This window comes from Camelus ferus, chromosome 19 (assembly GCF_009834535.1).
Source record: "Camelus ferus isolate YT-003-E chromosome 19, BCGSAC_Cfer_1.0, whole genome shotgun sequence".
Classification (NCBI taxonomy): Eukaryota; Metazoa; Chordata; class Mammalia; order Artiodactyla; family Camelidae; genus Camelus; species Camelus ferus.
Window position 1 is genome coordinate 2,642,802 of NC_045714.1, and position 20,687 is coordinate 2,663,488.

The 20,687-nt window shown below is 46.5% G+C and overlaps 3 protein-coding genes across 4 annotated transcripts; 2 read left to right on the top strand and 1 right to left on the bottom strand.

Moving 5' to 3' along the window:
• The first annotated feature begins 2 nt into the window (after nucleotides 1–2).
• On the top strand, nucleotides 3–14,020 carry ZSWIM3 (zinc finger SWIM-type containing 3). The gene is made up of 2 exons (XM_006187623.2): nucleotides 3–411; nucleotides 11,596–14,020. Exons 1-2 carry the CDS (start codon nucleotides 257–259, stop codon nucleotides 13,511–13,513), a joined length of 2,073 nt encoding a protein of 690 aa, XP_006187685.1. The 5' UTR covers nucleotides 3–256; the 3' UTR covers nucleotides 13,514–14,020.
• A 1,014-nt stretch (nucleotides 14,021–15,034) lies between these two features.
• On the top strand, nucleotides 15,035–18,045 carry ZSWIM1 (zinc finger SWIM-type containing 1). 2 transcript variants are annotated; one of them, XM_006187624.3, is made up of 2 exons: nucleotides 15,035–15,120; nucleotides 15,962–18,045. In XM_006187624.3, the coding sequence occupies exon 2, from the start codon at nucleotides 16,108–16,110 to the stop codon at nucleotides 17,476–17,478; it is 1,371 nt and encodes a 456-aa protein (XP_006187686.1). In that variant the 5' UTR covers nucleotides 15,035–15,120; nucleotides 15,962–16,107; the 3' UTR covers nucleotides 17,479–18,045. The 2 variants fall into 2 exon arrangements, with proteins under 2 accessions (XP_006187686.1, XP_032317156.1); XM_032461265.1 differs by lacking the exon at nucleotides 15,035–15,120 and adding an exon at nucleotides 15,186–15,329.
• Nucleotides 18,046–18,093: 48 nt separating this feature from the next.
• On the bottom strand, nucleotides 18,094–20,630 carry SPATA25 (spermatogenesis associated 25). Its single transcript, XM_006187625.2, has 2 exons — nucleotides 19,731–20,630; nucleotides 18,094–19,339 (listed from the first exon to the last, which is right to left on the bottom strand). The coding sequence occupies exons 1-2, from the start codon at nucleotides 19,783–19,785 to the stop codon at nucleotides 18,708–18,710; spliced, it is 687 nt and encodes a 228-aa protein (XP_006187687.1). The 5' UTR covers nucleotides 19,786–20,630; the 3' UTR covers nucleotides 18,094–18,707.
• Between the last annotated feature and the right edge of the window lie 57 nt (nucleotides 20,631–20,687).

Genomic DNA, 20,687 nt, shown 5'->3' on the forward strand with positions numbered 1-20,687 from the left:
GAGGGGGCGGATCCCTGGGACTGGATAATAAGGGCTGAGTGTCACTTCCCCTCTGTCAGATAGCAAAGACGCCCCCCAGCTCGTGGCAACCTTCCCAGGCTTAGGGCTTCTCCTGAGCTCCGTAACGGGCCACCCAATTGGGACCGACCTTTAAGGCATCCTGGGCCCACGCCAGCCTGTAGACCCTCATAGTGTGACCTGTGACCCCTGGTGTTGATTTGGGGGCAAGCCCCTGGTGTGGGCTGAGAGGGCGGCCATGGAGCTAGGCAGCTGTTTCAAGACTTACGAGGACTTCAAGGAATGCTTCAGCGCCTACAAGAAGGAGAACAGGTGCTCCTTCATTCTCAGGGACTGCGTCTCCGTCCGCTTCCACAACCTCAACCACGGCACCTCCATCCGCGAGGACATCCTGTAAGGGCGGGGCGGGGGCGGGGCAGGAGGGTGGGGAGGAGGCCGGAAGGTCCCCAGGAGGGCGGCCTGGAGGAGGGAGTGCAGTTGGGCCCCTGTCTCTATGAGCATTCCACAGGCATTCATTGAGCACCTGCTGTGTGCCTGGTGAAAAGAGACAAAACCTCCACAGGCATCGCTTTTTGACCACCCAGTTCACCTGCACTTACTCTTTCACAGCTTTTCTGAAATTCATAATAACTGCAGTTTGTCCCATTTTTGAGCACCCACAGTATCCCAGACACAAATTATGGCCTTCACAAATGGATAAAAACTCCTTGGCGAGAATTTTCTTCATCAGTCTTCTCTTTACAAAGCAAGAACACTGGTCCATTGTTGACTAGTTCGTTCATTCATTCATTCATTCATTCGTTTGTTTGTTCTATAAATGGTTCTTGAGCGCCTGAGATCAACAACCATTTTTCAGACACTTCCCATGTCCCAGGCAGCGTTCTATATGCTATATACGCTTTACCCCGCAAGGCCATGTTGAAAATTATAGGCAAATGTTATTTTTACCATTTGGCAGATGAGATAAGAGGCTTGGAGGCTAAGCCAAGGGTTGAAAACTCAGTTGCCTTCAGGACTCTGGTGAAACACCCCAGTGTAAGAAAGTTTAGCTTTTACTTTATAAGAAAAACAATGATAAAATAACAACCAACACCGAGTCTGTATTAGGGAGAACAGATGTGTGAACTGGGCAAAATGGAGAACAGGCTCTATCTAATGAACTCCAGCTGATGGTTGCCATGTGAATATGAAGATCCAGTGTTGCCAGAATTTGGGGCAAGAAGAATCAGGATTCCAGGCTTTATGTGAATTTATCCACTTTCTTTAAAAATGGAAAATCAGTTCAAATTTGAACACATACCATGTGGGCCAACTCTGAGAGTCAAAATATATCTGAATTTGAGACCTCTGGGTTGAGACATTCAGCCAAAGCTCCCTGTCTCGGGAGGCAGGCTGTGTTTTTTCCCCTTCCCTGAAGTCTAGCACTGTGCTGGGTATAGATAACATAAAGATGAATAAGTAACTAAACCTGCCCTCAAAGAGCTTGAGATGGCACACAGTTGGACTCAGGCAAACTGACTAGAATGTGATCAGTGCTTTGAAAGAGATGTGCAGAGGACGACTTGACAAATGCCTGTGGAAAGGTGAAAGGCTTCACACTGGAAGTAATGGTTTCTGCTGGGCCAAGAATGAATGAGAAGGGCTAGTGTACAAGTTCAGTGGGTAACTGTTGAGTAGCAAGAAGGATTTGACCAGAAGGAGCTGTGCTGAGGCACAGATATGTGAAAGAAGTTGGAGAAGCAGTGTGGGATGCCGTGCTTGGCGCGAGACCATGTCAGTTGCAGTTCACCTAAAGGGTCTTAGGTACCACTGTGCAGTGTTTGGACTTTAACCTATGCCAGTAGCATCTTTCTAAGCAGTGAATAATTACAAAAAATAGTCTGCTCTCAAGCTGCCCACAGTCTAGGTCAGATAAAGTTCAGTAGCCTCCCATTGCCCTCACGATTAAGTCCAGGATCATTAACCTGGCTCACCAGACCCTCGGACCCTTCTGACCTCTCCACCTTGCACTGTGTGCCCCACCCACACCGGGTCTACTCCACATTCAGCCTCTGTCCCAAGCCCTCAGCTTCCTGGTCCTTGCACTTACCACACCTACTGTTGGAATAACCTTGCCCATCCACTTAGCTCGCTTCTCCTCAGATATCAGTCGTTTTGCATTTTTAAAAAATTGTAGTTGATTTACAATGTTGGGTTAGTTTCAGGTATGCAGCAAAATGATTCAGTTATACATATATATTTATATTCTTTTTTGGGGGTTCTTTTCCATTATAGTTTATTACAAGATATTGAACATAGTTCCCTGTGTTATACGGTAAATCTTTGTTGTCACTTTGTATACTGTCCTCTCTGTACTATATATCCTGAGCTACAATTTACTTAACATTTTTCTTTAAGTTGTTCTAATGTTCAAAGAAACTTATTTTAGAACCTATCTAAGCAATAATATATAAGAAGTTACAGTATAGTGGCAAAAAAAATAGTATATAATTATAAATAACTATTATTCTTGTGTAATCTGAGATCATTTTGGGCCATTTGTGGAAAACTCTGTCTTAGCAAATTATTACTTTTCCTTCAGATATTAGCATGATTTCCGGGAAGCCTTTCTTAACTGCCTGAAGATTAGGTCAGATGCTCCTGCTCTGAGTTCTGGCAGCACCCAGTGCAGCTCCTTGCCTGTTGTTTTGGGATACACTTTACAGAGGTTTCCCCGGTTTGCTGAGCACTTCCAGGGAGAGACTCTGGTTTATAGTTTTTTGCGTTCTCACTGATGAACGTAGTGCTGCTTGCATAGGATCAAGTCCAAACACCTCACATTCGCTCTGAAACACTTTTCAGGTGGATCATCCCCAGGTCTAGCACAGGGCTTGGTGCATAGCGGGCATTAAGTAACTGTTGAATGAATGAGTCAAGTGTTAAACATGTGATTCACGGAAATTAGGACTGCAGGGACTCAGACAAATCACAGTGGGCTGGAGAAGGAAGCAAGAAAGGAGGCTTCAGCTGAGCACCCCCAAAATGGGAGGTGTCCGGAGGTGTATTTTCTATTTGCTGCTCTCACAAATTACCACAAACATAGTGGTGTAAGCAATACACATTTAGTATCATTCTGTTCTGCGGGTTAGAAGTCAGGCACAGGTCTCACTGGGCTAAAATCAAGGTGTCAGCAGAGCTGCATTTCTTTCTGGAGTCCTTAGAGGAGGATCCATTTCCAAGTCTTTTCCAGCTTCTAGAAGCTGCCTACACTCCTTGACTAGTGGTGCCCCTCCTCCATCTTCAAAACCAGCAATGGCTGGTTGAGTCATCACACCACATCACTCTGACCCTGCCTCGTCCCATCTTCTTCTCTGGCTCCTCTTCTGCCTCCCTCTTCCACTTTAATATTCCATTTTCTATTTTATGTTGGGCCCACTCAGATAATCTAGGATAATTTCCCTTTAAAGAATCAGCTAATTAGCAACCTTAATTCCATCTGCGATCTTAATTCCCCTTTGCCATGTAACCTAACATATTCCCAGGTTTTAGAGGTTAGGAAGTGGACATCTTTAGGGGACCATTCTCTCTATCACAGGAGGATTAACACCCTGGAGGGAGAAATGGTGTGTGAGCTAGTGCAGATGTTAACATGCTGTACTTAGAAGGCGGTGAGGAGACCTGCTTAGCCAGAAGGAAGATTTATGCTGGAGCAGTGGGAAGAAAAATGGAGGGACTCAGCTGATAGATTAGAGGCTGGGATTGGTTTTATTTCTTTTTGTTTTTGCAGGTTGAACCATTTAAAAAATGAGTTTGTTTTTGAATGGTTAACGTAGTCATTTAATTTTTTAAAATTTCAAACCATATAAAAGGGTCTAAAAGCCAGTGTCTCTTTCAGTGTGTAGTCTAGATACAACCACCATTACCTTCCTGAGATACTGTGAGCCTGAACAAACATATCTTGTGTGTACATATGTATCTTTTTTCTTTAAAACACAGGTGGCTGCCTACTATTTATACCCATCATTCTGCACCTTGCTTTTCTCACTTATCAATGTATTTTGGAGATTATTCCACATCATTTATTCCATCGTATGAGCCCTTTAATTCATTGATTTTAGCAATTGTTAACAGAAACCTGACTCCAGGCTGGTGTCTGGAGACACAGTGTTGAAAACGATAAATTGGGTCCCTGACCTCATGGAGCTTCCCCTCCGGTCAGGGAGACAAATATTAAACTCTAATCACAGAAATAATGACTTACTTAAAATAGTAGTAAAACTTCCAGAGGAAAAGTTGGGGAATGACAGGAGTGGAGGTGTTGGCTGACACTTAATACCAGTGCAGGCTCTTGTTTAGAAAAAACCAGTCCATCCCTAACATTTTGTAGAGATAGTTTACTCATGTTCGTTGTCTGACTTGGTCCTCTGAATCACCGTGTCAGAAGTAGGTTTTGTTATTTGCATGAAATGAGTTACCACGCGTAAAGTGTTTACTACAGGGCCTAGCACATAGAAAATATTCCGAAAGATTAGTGCTATTATAATAATATGAGTGTGCAGATAGATGGAGAAACAGCAAAAAGTTGACTGTTAAGAGAGCTAATAGTTCTCCCTCTCTGCTTTACATTAAGGCTCAGAGTTTCATTATGTAACTCTTTGAAAGCTGTTACCCTCCTGAGTTCCACATGCTGCAGCAAAAGGCGGGAGAGAGGATTGTTACAGTAAAGGGGAGGCCAGGAGCAGGGCCAGAAGTAAGCAAGACTTGAAAGAGGAGAATAATAAGAGAACCTGTAACAAAAAGCACAGGCACACCCAGAACCACCAGGTGGGAGCCAGGGAGGTCTGAATTGGGTACAATTACAGCCAAGAAAAATGAGAATAGGCAGAAAGGAGGGGGCAAGTAGGAGCAGAGAGTAGGGGAAGAGTTAAAGAAACTATAAGAAAGCAGCTTTCAATTAAAAAATTAAAAAATTTTCAAGTGCCTAGTTAAAACTGAAGATCAGACCCAGCCTGTTTATTGCCAGAGCTCTTAACTTCCCTATTTAACCACTAGGTTCTAGCAACTCTCTAGTATTTATTCATTACACAAACTTGTAGTAAGAGGTAAAAATGTTTACCCCAGGCATTGAGCTGTGTGGGGTACAAAGATGAGTCAGTTGTGGTCTCTCCCCTTGAGGACAATAATGTGCTGAGCTAGTCTGTGAGGAATTGAATTCTGAGCAGCTCAGGCCAACAGATTTTAGCAGGTTGACTGCTTGTGGGGATGTTGTAAAGAAGATTGTTAGATCCCGGATTGGATGCTGGCTCTGTGCAGAGCACACTGTGTGGGGCTTTTTGAGTGATACATAGATATGTGGGATGAGCACTTCCCCTGCTGGGCTGGAGGGCAGGTGGGGGAAGCGTTTTCAGGAGATAAATGAGCAGAGCAGTGTTTCCCGGCAACCAGATACGCATGTTACTGGTGGTCCGGGGAGATGATTCTAATACTAAGTATTTATGTTAATATCTAAACATAAAGATCCTTATTACATAAAGTGAGCTGATTCAGAGAAAACCATTTGAAAATAATAAGGCAAATGTTATATGAGTGGCTATGGCAGATGTGAAGGTGGTTTGTGATTCCTTGAAATCCAGAAAAAGTCAGCATAACGGTTAAAAGTGAAAGCTTTTGTCAGGGAGGGTATAGCTCAGTGGTGGAGTGAGTTCTTAGCATGAATGAGGTCCTGGGCTCAATCCCCAGTACCTCCACTAAAGATAAATAAGTAAACCTAATTACCCACCCCTCCTCACACTATATATATATTGAAATATATATATATATGTGTGTGTGTGTGTGTGTGTGTGTATATATATATATATAATTGTATATATATTATATATGTATATATATAATTTTTTATATATTATATATGTATATATATAATTATGTATATATATATATAATTTTTTTTTTTTAGAGTGAGAGCTCTGAAGTCAGGAAGGCAGGCTTTAACCCTGGCCTTGGGCAAGACTTTTAATGTCTATGGCACAGTTTCATCCTTTGTAAAATGAGGAGAATGTGGTGAAGATTAAATAAAATACATGTACTGGCTGAAACATAGAGGTCAGTAAATATTTGCGAAGTCATAACTGTAGGACATGATGGAAAGCGGGAGGTATTTGTAAGAGTCAAAGAAATGTGCTGTGGGAGTTCATGCTAAATGACCAAAACTCCCAGTCGACTGGGAGATTCTGTGATTTTATGCCCAGTTTCCCTTCCCATGTATTTATACATGGTTATTGTGTTTTTCTTTCTGTTATGTCTTTTGGGGAACTGATATTCTTCAGAGTCCATAAAGTATTCTGATGTCTCTTTCCATTGCTGTTCAGTTTAATAGCTATCTTTTTTTTTTTTTGTTATTGTTGTTCCTTTTTTTCTTTTTTAAGTTTGGGGTTTTTTTTTTGGTTTATTTATTTACTTATTAAATAGTTACCCTTTGAACACTTTTCTGGAAAGCATTCCAGACACTCTGCTGAGAACTTTACAGGCATTGTTTTAGTTAATCCTCATCACACTCTTTCAACTAAGCCTTTGTTATCTGAGTTTTCATTTTCCATGTATCCACAGTCACAAGATTGTGTAGGAAAGCAAAAATCTCCCTAATAAACTAGCCACTTTTAAAAATTAGCCCCTACTTAGTCATTCCTTCCTGCTGATTCCTAGCAGTCCCATCAACACTTTGGTAGTCAGTTTCTGGCTAATGAATAGATGTGGTGAACAACAGGATAAAAAAAAAACAAAACAGGATAATACAGTGCAAATAAAACTGACTGTGGACTGAAACTGCAGGTCTTCCAAGAGCTGGAGGACTTGCTGAAGTCCCTGCGAGTAATGACAGAGAAATCCTTACGTCACCCTCAGCCTTGTGTCAGTTGACAAATGGAGACGGGAAATCAACAGGGACAAAGATATGATACAAACTTGAAAAGCAAAGGATTTGCATAACAAAAAAATTAGGCCCTTGAGAAACGTGATAAAGCCCAGGAATATTCTGGTAAAATTGACTTTTACATATTACACAAGTGAGACAGGAAATAAAATATCATAGTGTTTGGGGAAAAAATACACCAGGGCAGGGGAAGGTTGACACTTTAAGTTATTCTTGATTAATCTGAGTTGGCAGGTAGCTGCCATTATAACTTCAATTTTGTTAAATATAATATTTTCATAATCCTAGTCTCATTTTTTTAAAGATAAAATTCCACTTGAATCAATTTTCCACCATTTTCTTTGAAATATGGTTTCTGGAGAAGTTTTTGGCTGCAATTAACTGAAAACCCTGACTCAAAATGCCTTATTTCTTGGCCACGAGATGATCGTTTCAGCAGCCCAGGCTTCTCCCTTCTTGCCGCTTGGCCACGCTCAGGGCTCAGCTCTGCCCTCGGGACGGCTTGGCACAAATGTGGCAGTCACATCCAGGAGAAAAAGCCTGCCTCGGTTTCCTGCAGATCTCCTATCATGTCTCTTGGGGCAGAATTGGGCCAGTATCCTTGGCCATTCCTAATGAGATTGCCTTAACTGGTGCCTTAATTGGCTTAGACTAGCCCTGAAGCACTTAGCAGTGTGGGGGAGGAGTGCCAACCTGGCCTTCAGTGAGGGAGGAAGAAGGGGGCTCAGGGATGTTGGGTTGGCCGCCAACAGATCCTGCCACAGCCTCTTTTCTGTTTTATTGAAGAACAGTTAATGTCTAATATTATATACATTATGGGTATACAATACAGTGATTCACAATTTTTAAAGGTTATACTCCATTTAGAGTTATTATAAAATATTGGCTATATTTCCCAGGATGTACACTATATCCTTGTAGCTTATTTTATACCTAATAGTTTGTACCTCTTAATCCCCTACCCTTATATTGCCCCTCCAGTCTCCCCGCTGGTAGTTTGTTCTCTGTATCTGTGAGTCTGCTACTTTTTTGTTATGTTCACTAGTTTGTTGTATTTTTTTAGATTCCACATATAAGTGATACCATACAGTATTTATCTTTCTCTGCCACAGCTTTTTAAATGAATTCATTTTTGGTGGTACTGATTATTCTTGGATCAGGTACTGATTATCCTTAGACCAATACTCTTATTATTTGCATATTTATAGATAAGGAATTGGAGGCTTAGAGGAAGTAAAGTGACTTGTCTAAGTTCACACAGTTAAGTGGTAAAGCTGGAATTTAAACTCAGATCTGCTGGCTCCAGAGTCTTGTTCCTAACTCAAGCTTTATTGTCTAAAATAGCTTTTTTCCACCTGTAAAAATCCTATTTATTGCTCAAAGTTCAATTTACACAAAACAAGGACACAGATCTTAGGCAAACTTAAAAGCTTTAAATCTGTTCCAATCCCTATAGTCAAGGTGAAGTCACTCTTTATTCAGTTATGAGTATTTATTACTTGTACCTCTAACCATTCATTTAATTTTGACTTTACTGGCCATCTCTTTGCTCACTAGACTTTGACAATAGAGACTATCTAATCTGTCTCTGAAGCCTTCTGAGCAACTAGTATAGTGTTTGGTACATAGTAGGACTGTATGAATGTTTGAAATTAAAGGACTTGTCCAAAGTTACAGTAGTGCTAGGACTGGAAGCGAAGTCACGTGACAGAACTCTCCCAGTGGCTCAGTGATCTTCCTAATATACCACTCATGTTTTAAGAAGGATTTTCTGTGTCATACAATCACTAATTTAATGTTCATTCAGGATATGTATTCAGAGCACCCCGTCTGCCAGGGGCAGTGCCAGGCACTGGGAGTACATAGAAATAAGTAGAGATTTAGATGACTACAGTGCCCAAAGAATTCTTCCTGAAGATTTGTGTACTTCACTGTATGGAAGTTGTGTCTCAATACAGAAGATTAAAGGAAGCAGGAAGGGAAAAAATAAGAGGCTTCAACCTAGTACCCGTTAAGTATGAAATGCATGATGCCAGCAAGGACGGCATGCTTAGAGATGTCTGAGGAAGTTACTGAATCTGAACAGTCAAGAGTGTTGAGGCTCAAGTTGAAGAGGGTAAAAATGAGAATTCAGAGAAAGGAGAAATATTTTGAAAAAAGACAAGCAGCATAATGGTTAACTCCATAGACTGCAGCCAAACAGGCTTAGTTCAAATCCCAGATCCTCCAGTTTTAGCTGAAGGATTAAATCCCAGATTCTCATCCGTGAGAACCTCCTTAAGCCTGTTTCCCCATCTGTAAAATGTGGATGGTAGAACCCTTTTCTTGGTGTAAGATGATGCGTGTAAGGTGCTTACATGTAGCCTGGCATATAATAATCCTTAATACATGTAATAGTGGTAGGAAAGAATTTAAAAGACTTAACATAACATGGATATAGACATGGAGAAGGAGGAATTAAAAAGAATGCCGAAGTCTCCCCCTGCGAGATGCCGTCATTAATGGAACCAGGAAAGGTAGAAAGAGCTTTATGGTTGGCACTCATGAGTATCTTTTCTTCCTTCCTTCCTTCCTTCCTTCCTTCCTTCCTTTCTTTCTTTCTTTTTCTTTCTTCTTCTTTCTTTTTTCCTTCCTTCCTTCTTTCCTTCCTTTCCTTTCTCTTTTTCTTGTTTTTTTTTTGGATGAGGTTAACAAACATACACTATGAGCACATAAAGTCAATATAATTTGATGAGCTAGAGCCATGCTAAGATGTTGAGCCCCCAGAAGGGTAGGGCCCAATCTGAGGCGTTGGGGAAGGCATCTTAGGAAGGATGGTGATTACACGAAGTCCTGAAGGATGAGTATGCTCTGAGATGAAGACAGGTGGGCAGGGCACAACAGAGACATGAGTAAAGGCACGGAGGTGAGACACAGGATAGTGAACATGGGAAGCTGTAGACAGTTTGTCTTTGTAGGGTCCTAGGGTACAATAAAACAAGGTGGCGGGGGCGGTGGAAAATGAGGCAGGAGAGTTAGGCAGGGGCCGTGCAGCGGTCTCCCCTTGCTGGTCTTGCTGAGCTAGAGATGACGTTGCCGCTCTGGCACTGTGCACACAGCAGGTGCAGGCATTTTCAGCCTCAGGCCTCTCCACCCTGTTCTTGTGGGCCTGACATATCCTATTTTTCTAAGCTTGCCCCACAGGGCAAGCAGACAGGACTGGCTGGATTAGAGTGTTTGGAAGTGGGTGGGTGAGATGCCCAGGCTGTGTGTCATGTCGTGCCAGGGCTGAGATTTTTTCTCTCTTCCCCAGTCTTTGGATTGGGACACTCCCTGAGGAGGCAGAGTGTGACCACGTCCTGCCCACCTATGCTCCCTGAGTCATTCATCCAGCATATCTTTGATAAGCACCTGCTGAAGGAATAACATTTATGTTAGGTACCTGGAATACACAGAGGACTAACTTAACTCTTGCCACTTGAAGATAGCCCCACCAATTGGAAAGGTACTGTGTAAACACCCAAGAGGTCACAAGGTTTAGGGGCTGTAACAACAGTAGATGACTTTTATTTAGAATAAATAAAAGGCTGAACCAGGCTCTGTGCTAAATATTATGACTGTGGCTAATTCTCATAATTAGACAACCCCAATTAGATAGTTTGACTTTATGATGAGGAAACTGCAGCAGAGAGGTGAAGTAACTTGCCCAAGGTCAAACAGCTTCTGAATAGTAGAGTCTGGATTCAAATTCCGAAAGTCAGCCCCCAGCGTCCGTCCCCACTGTTAACTACTACTGCTACCCAGAAAATCTGCTAAGCATTTTATTTTAAATAAATGTTATAAATCCGAAGTAAGGAGCACTTACTGTGGCTTGAGGGCATCCATAAAGGTTTCCTGGAGAAGGTGGGACCTGCTTTGGGCCTTGGAGCATGGGTTGAATGAGGCTAGGAGAGAAAAAAGAGCAGATACTCAATTTAATCACCATTCTCCTTTGAATCAGCACTGTCAGCCTAGAATGGCAAAGCTAGCAGCACCAGACAGACCGTCTGGCCCAGGGCTTCTCACTCCCTTAGGATGTGGATGTTTTTCTTTACAAAAAGATGAACACAGATCTTCCCTCTTAGAGAGGGAGCCCAGAACCCCTGAAGTCCTCTTTTATCTCTGCTGCCTGGAGCAGGAGGCGGTGGCTCCAAAAGGCAGGAATGAAGGGGAAATTTTATTTTATTGTTTTAAATTTATTTACTTACTCATTTTAATGGAGGTACTGGGGATTGAACTCAGGACCTCGTGGATGCTAGGTGTGTGCTTTACCACTGAGCTCTACCCTCACCCCAAAGGGGACATTTTAAACAATGAATAACCAGCTCTGCTGCTGCTGCTTATCCTCCCTTGTATCTTGCCTCAGACTGAATTGTTGACGACTACAGATGGGCAAATGAGAGTAAATAAAAGGGGTTGGGGCTTAGAAGTGCTACAGATGAAAATGAAGGGTGTTTTAGTTGGAGGGGTCTTGAAGAAAGGCCTGAGTGCTTCAGGACTAGAGAGTGAATGTAAGTCTTTCTTTCTTACTTCCTGTGCCGCACTGTGGTCTCCAGGAAACTCAACAGCAGCTCTAAGTCCCTACAGGGGCTTGTCTTATAAGAGAAAGAGGTGATCAGCACCTTTTTCATTGTGACCTCTGCCTTCCCTAGATACGTGCAGGTGAAATTTGTCTGTATTCGGACCCAGTCAAACAGGAAGAAAACACTGGAGGCGGACTTGTGCCCAGCATACTTGCTCCTGCAGTACAATGAGAAACTGGATAGACTATTTATCAGTGAACTCAACACGCAGCATGTACATGTTGACACCAAAACTGCGGGTCCTAGAGGAAACAAATCTCAGAAGACAACATGCCCGCCGAAACTCCAGCCTGTGCAGCCCGCAATCAAGAAAGACCTTGGCACGGCTAAGAAGTCCCCAGTTGAACCGTCATTTTGCTTAGATAAGGTCCATGCACCCTCAAAGCCAGAACAGGAGGGCATGACTCCTTCTGACCTCGCCAAGATAGCCAAAGTGATGAAGAACTTTCTTAAGGTGGATATGGGTTCCATGGCCTCGTTCAGTGTGGGCAGCAGCCAAGACCTGGACCGGCTCAGCTTCCAGAGCAGCAAGATGAGCGACCTATTCACCCGCTTCCCAGAGAATCTCTTGCTGCACCGGGTGGAGAACGCCCAGGGCCACATCCTCTATGCTTTCTTGGTGGAAAACAAGGAACGAGAGGGGCGAGTGGTACACTTTGCAGTGCTCAAGGCTGAGACAGCCACCTCTGTGGCCAAGATGCTGAATACCTTTACAGAGTTCAACTCCGATTGGTCCAAGGTCAAGGTGGTCTTTGTGGACCCATCTTTCCCTCATCGTGCCATCCTGCAGGAGATCTTCCCTGCTGCCCGCATCCTCCTTTCCATCTACCACACGACCCGACTCTTGGAGAAGAAGCTGCATCGTAGTTCAGCAGATCCGTCCTTTAAAAGGCTCATGAAGGAAGCCCTGCGGGAGGCTGTATTTGTCACTTCCGAGGCTAGCCTGCAAAATCTCTGCCAGATGTCCCAAGCCCTGCTGGATGAGCAGCTCTTCAGCTTCCTGCAGGCCCACTGGTTCTCCTGTGAACTGCTGTGGTACATGCATGTTAGGAAGGGCCTGCACGCGTGTAACACCTACATGGACAGCCTGGATGTCGTCACCAGCAAGGTGTCGAGCCTCTTCCGGGAACAGCAGTCCCTGCTGGACTGCATCCTTCGCTTTGTGGATTACATAGACTTCTTCAATACCAAAGGCTTGAAGAACTTGCCCACTGCTCCGCCCAGGTTAAAGAGAACTCGGTCAGCAAGCATGGCACCAAAGTCCAAGAAGGCTTTTGGGATGTGTGGAGGGAGCCTCACCAGGCTTCCCGTGCAAGAGACAAAGCCAGACCCACAGCAGGTACAGCTGCAGCCGCTGCAGCCCTCCCAGGGTGGCATGCTAGACTCCTTACACCAGAGTGGCTCCGATCTGGCCTACAAGCTGTGCCACAATGAGTGGGAGGTGGTACAGAACTCCACCCACCTGGTGGACATGGCTGGCTCCTCCGTGGACGTTCAGCTGCTAGAGGACTCCCACCAGGTGAGCAAAGACGGCTGCAGCTGCAGCTGCTCCTTTCAACAGTGGTACCACCTGCCGTGCCGGCACATTTTGGCCCTGCTGCACACCAGCCAGAAGCCGGTGGGCGAAGCCATGGTGTGCCGCCGGTGGCAGAAGAGGTACCAGCATCTCCTTGGGCCCAGCGGGGAGCTCCAGGACCCTGTTGTGATCCCAAACACAGGCCAGCCTGGGAAGCACACCAGGCACGACATGATTCAGGACCTAAGCAGGGAGCTGGCAAACCTACTGATGCAGAGCGAGGGACCAGAGCTGGAAGAGCGCTGTTCCACCCTGCGCAAGATTGTGGACATCTGGGCTGCCCCCTGCCAGCCGCCTGAGCCCTGTCAGCAGCCTGGGGATTTCAAGGATGTGGGCCGCCTCCCTTTCCTCTGGGGAAAGCAGGAGGAAGGGGAGGGACTTGCTCTTGCTGGAGCCACAATTCACAATTGAAACACTTGCACTGGGTCACTAACCCCTCTCCTTGGAAGTCTGAGAGGTCATAGTGGGCAGGACATGCAAGGGGTTAGCATTTTAACCAATGTCTTCCTAGGTGGGGTTCGGAAAATCGTTACAGTGGGAAGAAGAGGAACCTCACTGTGTGACAGTCCTTTGAATCTACCCCCTTTCTGCCCTACCTTTGGCTTTCCTTGGGAGCCTCATTTATTGTTCAAGGCCAAAGTTATCTCCATGCTGAAAGGTCATGCCTCTTTCTCCCTCAACCCCTGAGGTCTGGTCTTACCACTTTACAGAGATGAAACCTTGCCCCCAGGATATTATCAGGAGAGATAAGATTCACCTGGGAAAAGGGCCAGTTTGCAGGGACAAAGGGAAGGAGGGTGATCCTTGGCTGTTGTTGCTGCTCTTTACAAAGAATTTGTTATTTGTATTTATTTTTATTCATATTAAAGTTTTCGTTTTGTTTTGTTTTTTTAAATAAAATAAAATAAGCAGGGAAAATGTGTGCTGCTTGGACAGGGAAGGAACTAATGGGGGTTGTGGATCCTAATAGAACCTGATGTCTGAAATCCAGTGATTAGCAGTCTGCCCAGTACTTCATCCTCTTCCTCCACCAAGCCTTCAACATTGACCTTAGGCTGCCTCATATTCTGGCAGGAAGAAGCCAGGTAGTTTGGGAGGGAAGAAACCTGAGTCCGAAACAACAGCCAGCAACTTGCTCAGGGCCTGTCAGCAAGCCCCTAATTTCTTTGACCCCAGTTTCCTCATCTGTAAAAATTAGTTGGCCTGTTCTAATTCCAGTTTCCCCTCTAGATTCAATGCAGTTTTAAGCACCAACACTGACTTTTGTTGTTGTTGCTAGTTTGTAATCTGAATCAGGTGAAGCCTGGTAGCCACCCAGCTTGCTAGGAGCCATCTTCGGGGCAACCAAGATCAAAAGATAGTAGTCAGGCTTGGTTCTTGCACTAGTTCACCATGACCTTAAATGGTCACAGAGCCGTTCTGGATCTCTCTCTCGCTCTCCTGTAAAATACTAGAGGGGGCTGAGCTGAGGTTCTGCGCTCTCAAGGAGATCTGGAGCTCCTCAATTCCAAGGGCTGGGCCCCTTGACCCTTTTGGAGAGGCATAATTTTGTTCTGGGCCTCTGTTGCCCCATAAGGCAGAAGATACAGTACAATTACAGACACCCCTTCCTATCCCTTGGGCTTTGGAATTTGACCGAAAAAGAAAAAAAAAATCCGTGAAACACCGATATTTATTTTCTTTTTTCCTTTTTGGCTGAGGGGGTTTCCATAATAACGTGCTCTTCTCAGGTGTTAGGCTCCAGAGTTTCAGCCTCAGGGCTCAGACTCCCCTGGATTCAAGTGTCGTCAGGCCTTCATTGGTTGCCGCCAGCCGAGCCCCCTCGTAACCCTGGTAACAGTGCCCGCCTACGAGCCGCCGGGCTACGATTGGTCGGCCCTCTAAAGACCGAAAGCGAACGCCTCAGGCCATTGGCCCGAGTCACGGCGAAGCTGGCGCCGCGGTTGGTGAGCCTAGAGGTCAGTCAGAGTCAGAGACAGGGTCAAATAGGGAGAAATGGCGACGGAGCCAAGGTGTGGGTGAGTAATTTCTGAAGGGGTGGAGGTGTGAGGCAGCTGGTAACCGCAGTCACCATGACACAGTTCCCATAGGGTTGGGAGGTTGACTTCTCTTCTGGCTCCGGGCAGACTCCAAATGGGAACGTCAGACAGCCGCATCCTCCCACCCAGGTTAGAGGTGAGAGGTCAGAGGCGGCGTCCCTTCTCTGTTCCCAGTTTTTGGACTTCAGGTACTGTGGAAAGCAGTCAGGAGCCCAAGCCAAAGACTCAGCTTCCAGCTACTTACAGAGTAATGGTGGGCAAGTCACTTAACCTCTTTGAGCCTCAGTTTCTCATCTGTAAAGTGGGGACAATAACCTGGTTTGGGGGCTACATAGAGGAAACATTTGAACAAAGTATTGCAGTTAATAGAGGGATTTACGTAGAGGTTGGAGAGGCTATGCACATTTGTTAAACCTATTTTATGGCTAAAGGGATTGAGGTTCAGAGGGTGTCACTGACTTGCCTAAGATCACACAGCAAATCAGGGGCAATTGCAGTTCTCTTGTATATAGTATACCAGGACCAAATGAAAGGATGGATGCCAAAAAGTAATTTGTAAATATAAAGTGCTATACAAATATTTTAAATGCTCTTCAAGGAGGAAAAATAAAGGTCACTCTGGCCTTCCCATCCATTTAAATCTCATGGAACCAAGTTATTGCCAGACTTCACTATCTGATATATCCTTGTTCATTTACGTGTTTATTGTGTATCCCCCAGAACAGTGCTGATACATAGTAAGCAATAAAATGTTGTCTGGATGAATAATTGAAGAGCCAAGCCTCTTCTGTCTGCTTAAAACTTCTGTTCTTCTCCATAGGCCCATCTTTGGAACAAGATCTGAGAACTACAGCCCAGCCTCAAGCCTCAACTTAGTTGGAGTTTGAAAGACTGAGAGCCTTCTGTATAGCAGCCTCACATTGAAGATATTTTGACCTTGGCGTCTAGACATCTCCCATCTCCCCCATGGCTCTGAAGATGCTGAATGAGCTCCTGATTGAGGACCCAAGCCCACCTCTGCTGCTCTATCAGGTTAGCAAGACTGCCCAGTTAGATACCCTCAACTATCAGAGCTGCTTTATGCAGGGTGTCTTTGCCCATTTCCCTGAGGTTTTATTTATCCACCGGACCTATAACCCAAGGGGCAAGGTGTTATATACCTTCCTGGTGGACGGACCTCGGGTACAGCTGGAGGGTCATCTTGCCCGGGCAGTCTATTTTGCCATTCCTGCCAAGGAGGATGCTGAAGGCTTGGCCCAGATGTTCCAGGTATTCAAGAAGTTTAACCCAGCATGGGAGAGAGTCTGTACCATCCTGGTGGATCCCCACTTTCTCCCGCTGCCCACCCTTGCTATGGAGTTCCCCGCAGCTGAGGTCCTGCTCTCTGCCTTCCATGTCTGTAAGTTCCTCCAGGGCAAGTTCTATCAGCTGTCCCTTGAGCAGCCCATGGAGAGGGCGCTCCTGACCTCCCTGCAGAACACAATGTGCTCGGCCACAGCTGGGAACCTGAGAAAGTTGTATACACTCCTGAGCACCTACATCCCCCCGGCCCAACTGCCAGAGCTCCACTTACACTGGCTGCTCAACGACCGCATCTGGCTGGCCCACCGCTGGAGAAGCCGAGCCGAGAGCAGCCGCTACTTCCAGGGCCTGGAAGTCACCACCCGCGTCCTCAGCCAGTCCTTTGGCACCACCCCATCTGTGGAAAAAGGCGTGACTGCTCTGCTCCGATACATGCAGCAGAACTCTGGAGACAAGGCAAGTTTCAGCCTGGGCTTGAGTTCCCTGAACCATCATGCGCCTTCAGACGTCAGCCCTGAAAGCCCCAAAGTGGAGCAGTTGGTAGAAGCCCACATCCAGCACTCTCTCAATGCCATCTGTACAGGCCCGGCAGCGCAGCTCTGCCTGGGTGAGCTCGCCGTGGTCCAGAAATCCATGCACCTCATCGGCTCCAGTTCAGAAAAGGTGAACATACAGATCCTGGAGGACACACATAGGGTGCAGCCCCAGCCCCCGGCCAGCTGCAGCTGCTACTTTAACCAGGCCTTCCATCTGCCTTGCCGCCACATCCTCGCCATGCTCAGTGCCCGCCATCAGGTGCTCCAACCTGACATGTTGCCAGCTCAGTGGCCAGCAGGCTGTGCCACCAGTCTTGATGACATCCTGGGCAGCAAGTGGAGTGAGACCCTGGAGAAGCACTTGGCTGTGGCCCTCCTCACTGAGGAGGTGGGTCAGCTTCTGCAGCACTGCAGCCAGGAGGAGTTTGAACGGCGGTACAGCACCCTGCGGGAGCTGGCTGACAGCTGGATCGGCCCTTATGAGCAGGTCCAACTCTGATTACCCTCAGCACCCGGAGAAATTCATACAGATGTATGTACACACGTCCACATCCACCCCTGCACCCCCCCACACACACACTCACACTGTACTTCCACCGGCCCTCCTTCCAGGAAAGGAGGACAAGGGTCTTCTATTCTGCAGCCTGCTCCCTAAAATATGTCTAGTTCCCTAAGACAGGAGTCAGCAAACCGTTCCTGTAGAGGGCCTGAGAGGAAATATTCTAGACTTTGCTGGTCATGTACAGCCTCTGTTGTATATTCCTGGTTCTTTTGTTTTGTTTTGTTTTTATGGGTTTGCTTTGTTTTTTTTTAAACAACCTTTTCAAAAGGTAAAAACCATTTTTAGCTCAAGGGCCTTACAAAAACAGATGACCCCTGCTCTAAGAGAAAAGATAAGACACTGGGTGGAGATCAAGGGTTGGGGCTTGGTAACAGCTTCCCCAGTCGGGAGATGACATCTGACCCACAGAGGAGAGGCCCCTCAGAGGCAGTGGCTCATCCAGGCTCCCAGCCTCACCACCCCGCCCCACCCCGCCCCATCCTGAAGTCATTAAAGTTGAATGTTGCCTGTTCTAGCATTCGTCTAGTTTTGTCCTGTAGAAGGCAGTTTAGGAAATAGTATGGAAAGAATAGACTTTGGCGTCTGACATTACATCCTGGTTTCTTCCCAGCCTGATTTGTGAGGCCGGGTTCTGCTTTGTCCTAGCTATGGGACTCCAGGCAAATCACCTCTCTAAGCCTCAACTTGTTCACCTGTGAAAACAGAGACCCCTACGGTTGGTAGGATTAAAGGAGACTGGGCCTGTAATGGGCCCAATGCCAGTTGGTGCTCAAATAAGTTAATTTTCCTTCTTTGCCTGTGGTCCCATGACCTGCCCTCAGCAGGCTGAGAAACTTAAGGTAAGAGGAAAATTCACACTGCCTGGGACTTCACACAAGAACTTTTGACTCAGTACCAAAACAATACAAAAGAAGCCTCCCCTCTCTCAGCAGGGCACCCAGCCTCAGGTAATTAATTTTCATGGTCACTACTCTGACAAGACCTGTCTCCTGGCTTCATGGTTTCTGGATGTTTCTTGGAGTCTGGGCCCTGATGTAGGACTGGTGTTCATCAGAGTGGCTCCAACCACCACCCTATCCCCATCCCTGCCATAGGCACCTCCAACCCTGCCTGCCCAAAAATCATACAGAGAAGCCACCCTGTGTGTCTGGTGCTATTTCATCCAGCTACAAGCAGGCGCCAGGAGGCTGGTCCCTCCTGGATCTCACTAGGGCCATCGGCCCAGGGGCTGTGTGGGTGTGCGCCTGCTCCCACCGCACCCCCTCCACAGGCCCTTCGGGTTCCGGATGGGCCATCATGAAAGCTTGAGCCGCCCGGATCAGGTCCTCTTCCCGGAGGCCTGGGACAGGCACAGTGGGGATGCCAGCGATCATCATGGCCAGGGTAAGGATGCAGATGTCAGGCTGGGAGCTGGCCTCCTTCCCCCCTGCCTCAGAGGGCATTGGCAGAGCACCTGGCGGCAGCCCACATAGCAGAAGGGGCCCAGGCCTGCTGGGGTCAGCCAGGCGGGGAGCTCTGCCCCTGGACCTGCCATCCTCCCAGCCCAAGCTCTCCGGCTGCCTCGCGTGGGGAAATTTGTGGCAGTATCGGCCGTATTCCTTCTGCTGCAGTGTCTCCCAGCTAGCCCCCCCAGGGCAGCCTCTGGCTTCCAGCACTGCCAGGGCTGGGCCCCAGGCTGGGGCAGCAGGTACCACCTGCTCAGCTTTCTGGCTCAGTGGGCCTTGTCCACCAGAGGTCACCACCACTGGCTCTACAGGACTATAGAGGCCCAGGGATGAGCCCGGAGAAGCAGCCCCACCTGCAGAGACAGGAATGAGATGGCATGTTATTCTGGATCTCTTTGAGGAGGGGGCCCTGAGGGGCAGGGCACAGGAGCAGAGCATTGGGAACTGAAGCAATTAAGACCAGCCCAAGAGGGCTGTTTAGTGGTTGGGAACTAGGTTTTACTCTATCCACACCACAAGTCAGTCCCTAAGGCAGGTAGCTGATGGAGAAGTGTTCGGTGAATGAATGAATGAATGAGAAAGTGGGGAGCTATTGGCAGGGACTTTGGAATGGCTTGTCTTTGAAGAGAAATGACTCCAGGGCCAGCCCCAAAATGCCCAGCAGAACCTCCATCTCCCCCGAGCCAGGAAGAAGTTCTCAGGGGAAGTTGTAGTACACCCTCCAGCCCAGGAGTCCCCTCTCACCTTGGCCAGAAGGCAGAAGAGCTGGATGAGTTTGTGGAGACACGAAATAGGACATGGCTGCCCCAAAGCTCCTGTTTGTGAGGGAACAGTCTGCCTCTTGTCCTACCTTCTCCACCCTTCCAGAATGTTACCTCATAGTCCCTCCCTTTTACACCTGGAACCCACCTCACAGAATTGCCTGTTCATTCTAGAACCTATATATGACAATGGGTGGGGTTAAAAGAGTGCTGGACCAGGACCTGGGCATTCTAGGTTCTTGCCTTTACCTCGGGCAAGTCACCTGGACAGTTTTATTCCTTGATGTCCTTGTCTGTAAGATGAGGGTAGTGACTGCCCACTACCTCACCAGAAGTTATGAGGATCGAATGAAATCCTTTGTATGGAAGCAAGTGATTAGAGATACAAATAAAGGAGCCTAGTGCTTTGTGCCCTGTATTGTGAGAAGGAATATTCTGCATTCATTCATTTGCTGTGTGACCTTGGACAAATACATTCCCATCTCTGGGCATCAGTTACCAATCCATGAAATGAAGTAGTTGGTCTAGGGCACTGGTTCTCACACTGGGCTGCAAGTTAGATTCTCTTGGGAGCTTTTAGAAATCCTGATGCCCAGCCTTATCCCAGAACATTTAAATCAGAATCCCAGGGGCAGACCCAGTTATCAGTATTTTTCAAAGTTCCTCAAGTGGTTATAATGTGTGCCAAAGTTGAGATCTTGTTCTAGGGACATGCTTCTCAACCCTGGCTGTACCTTAGACTTTCTAGGGGAGCTTTTACAAAAACAACGTCTAGCCCTAATTCTTCAGTAAATCAAATGATAATCTCTGGAGATGGGATCCGGGGCATCAGCACTCTAAGTATCCCAGATAATGAGTAGCGAGGCTAGGAACCCCTGGTCTAAGTGATGTCAAAATGCTCTCTGTTGCTCTGACCTACTGACCCCTAGTATTGTAAAAG

Excerpts from the sequence above, each read along its gene's own strand:
- ZSWIM1 (XM_006187624.3), top strand. The coding sequence starts at position 16,108 with ATGGCTCTGAAGATGCTGAATGAGCTCCTGATTGAGGACCCAAGCCCA.
- SPATA25 (XM_006187625.2), bottom strand. The coding sequence starts at position 19,785 with ATGTCCTATTTCGTGTCTCCACAAACTCATCCAGCTCTTCTGCCTTCT. Across the intron at positions 19,340-19,730 it reads TCTTCTGCCTTCTGGCCAAG|GTGGGGCTGCTTCTCCGGGC; the intron begins GTGAGAGGGGAC and ends CTGTCTCTGCAG.
- ZSWIM3 (XM_006187623.2), top strand. The coding sequence starts at position 257 with ATGGAGCTAGGCAGCTGTTTCAAGACTTACGAGGACTTCAAGGAATGC. Across the intron at positions 412-11,595 it reads TCCATCCGCGAGGACATCCT|ATACGTGCAGGTGAAATTTG; the intron begins GTAAGGGCGGGG and ends TGCCTTCCCTAG.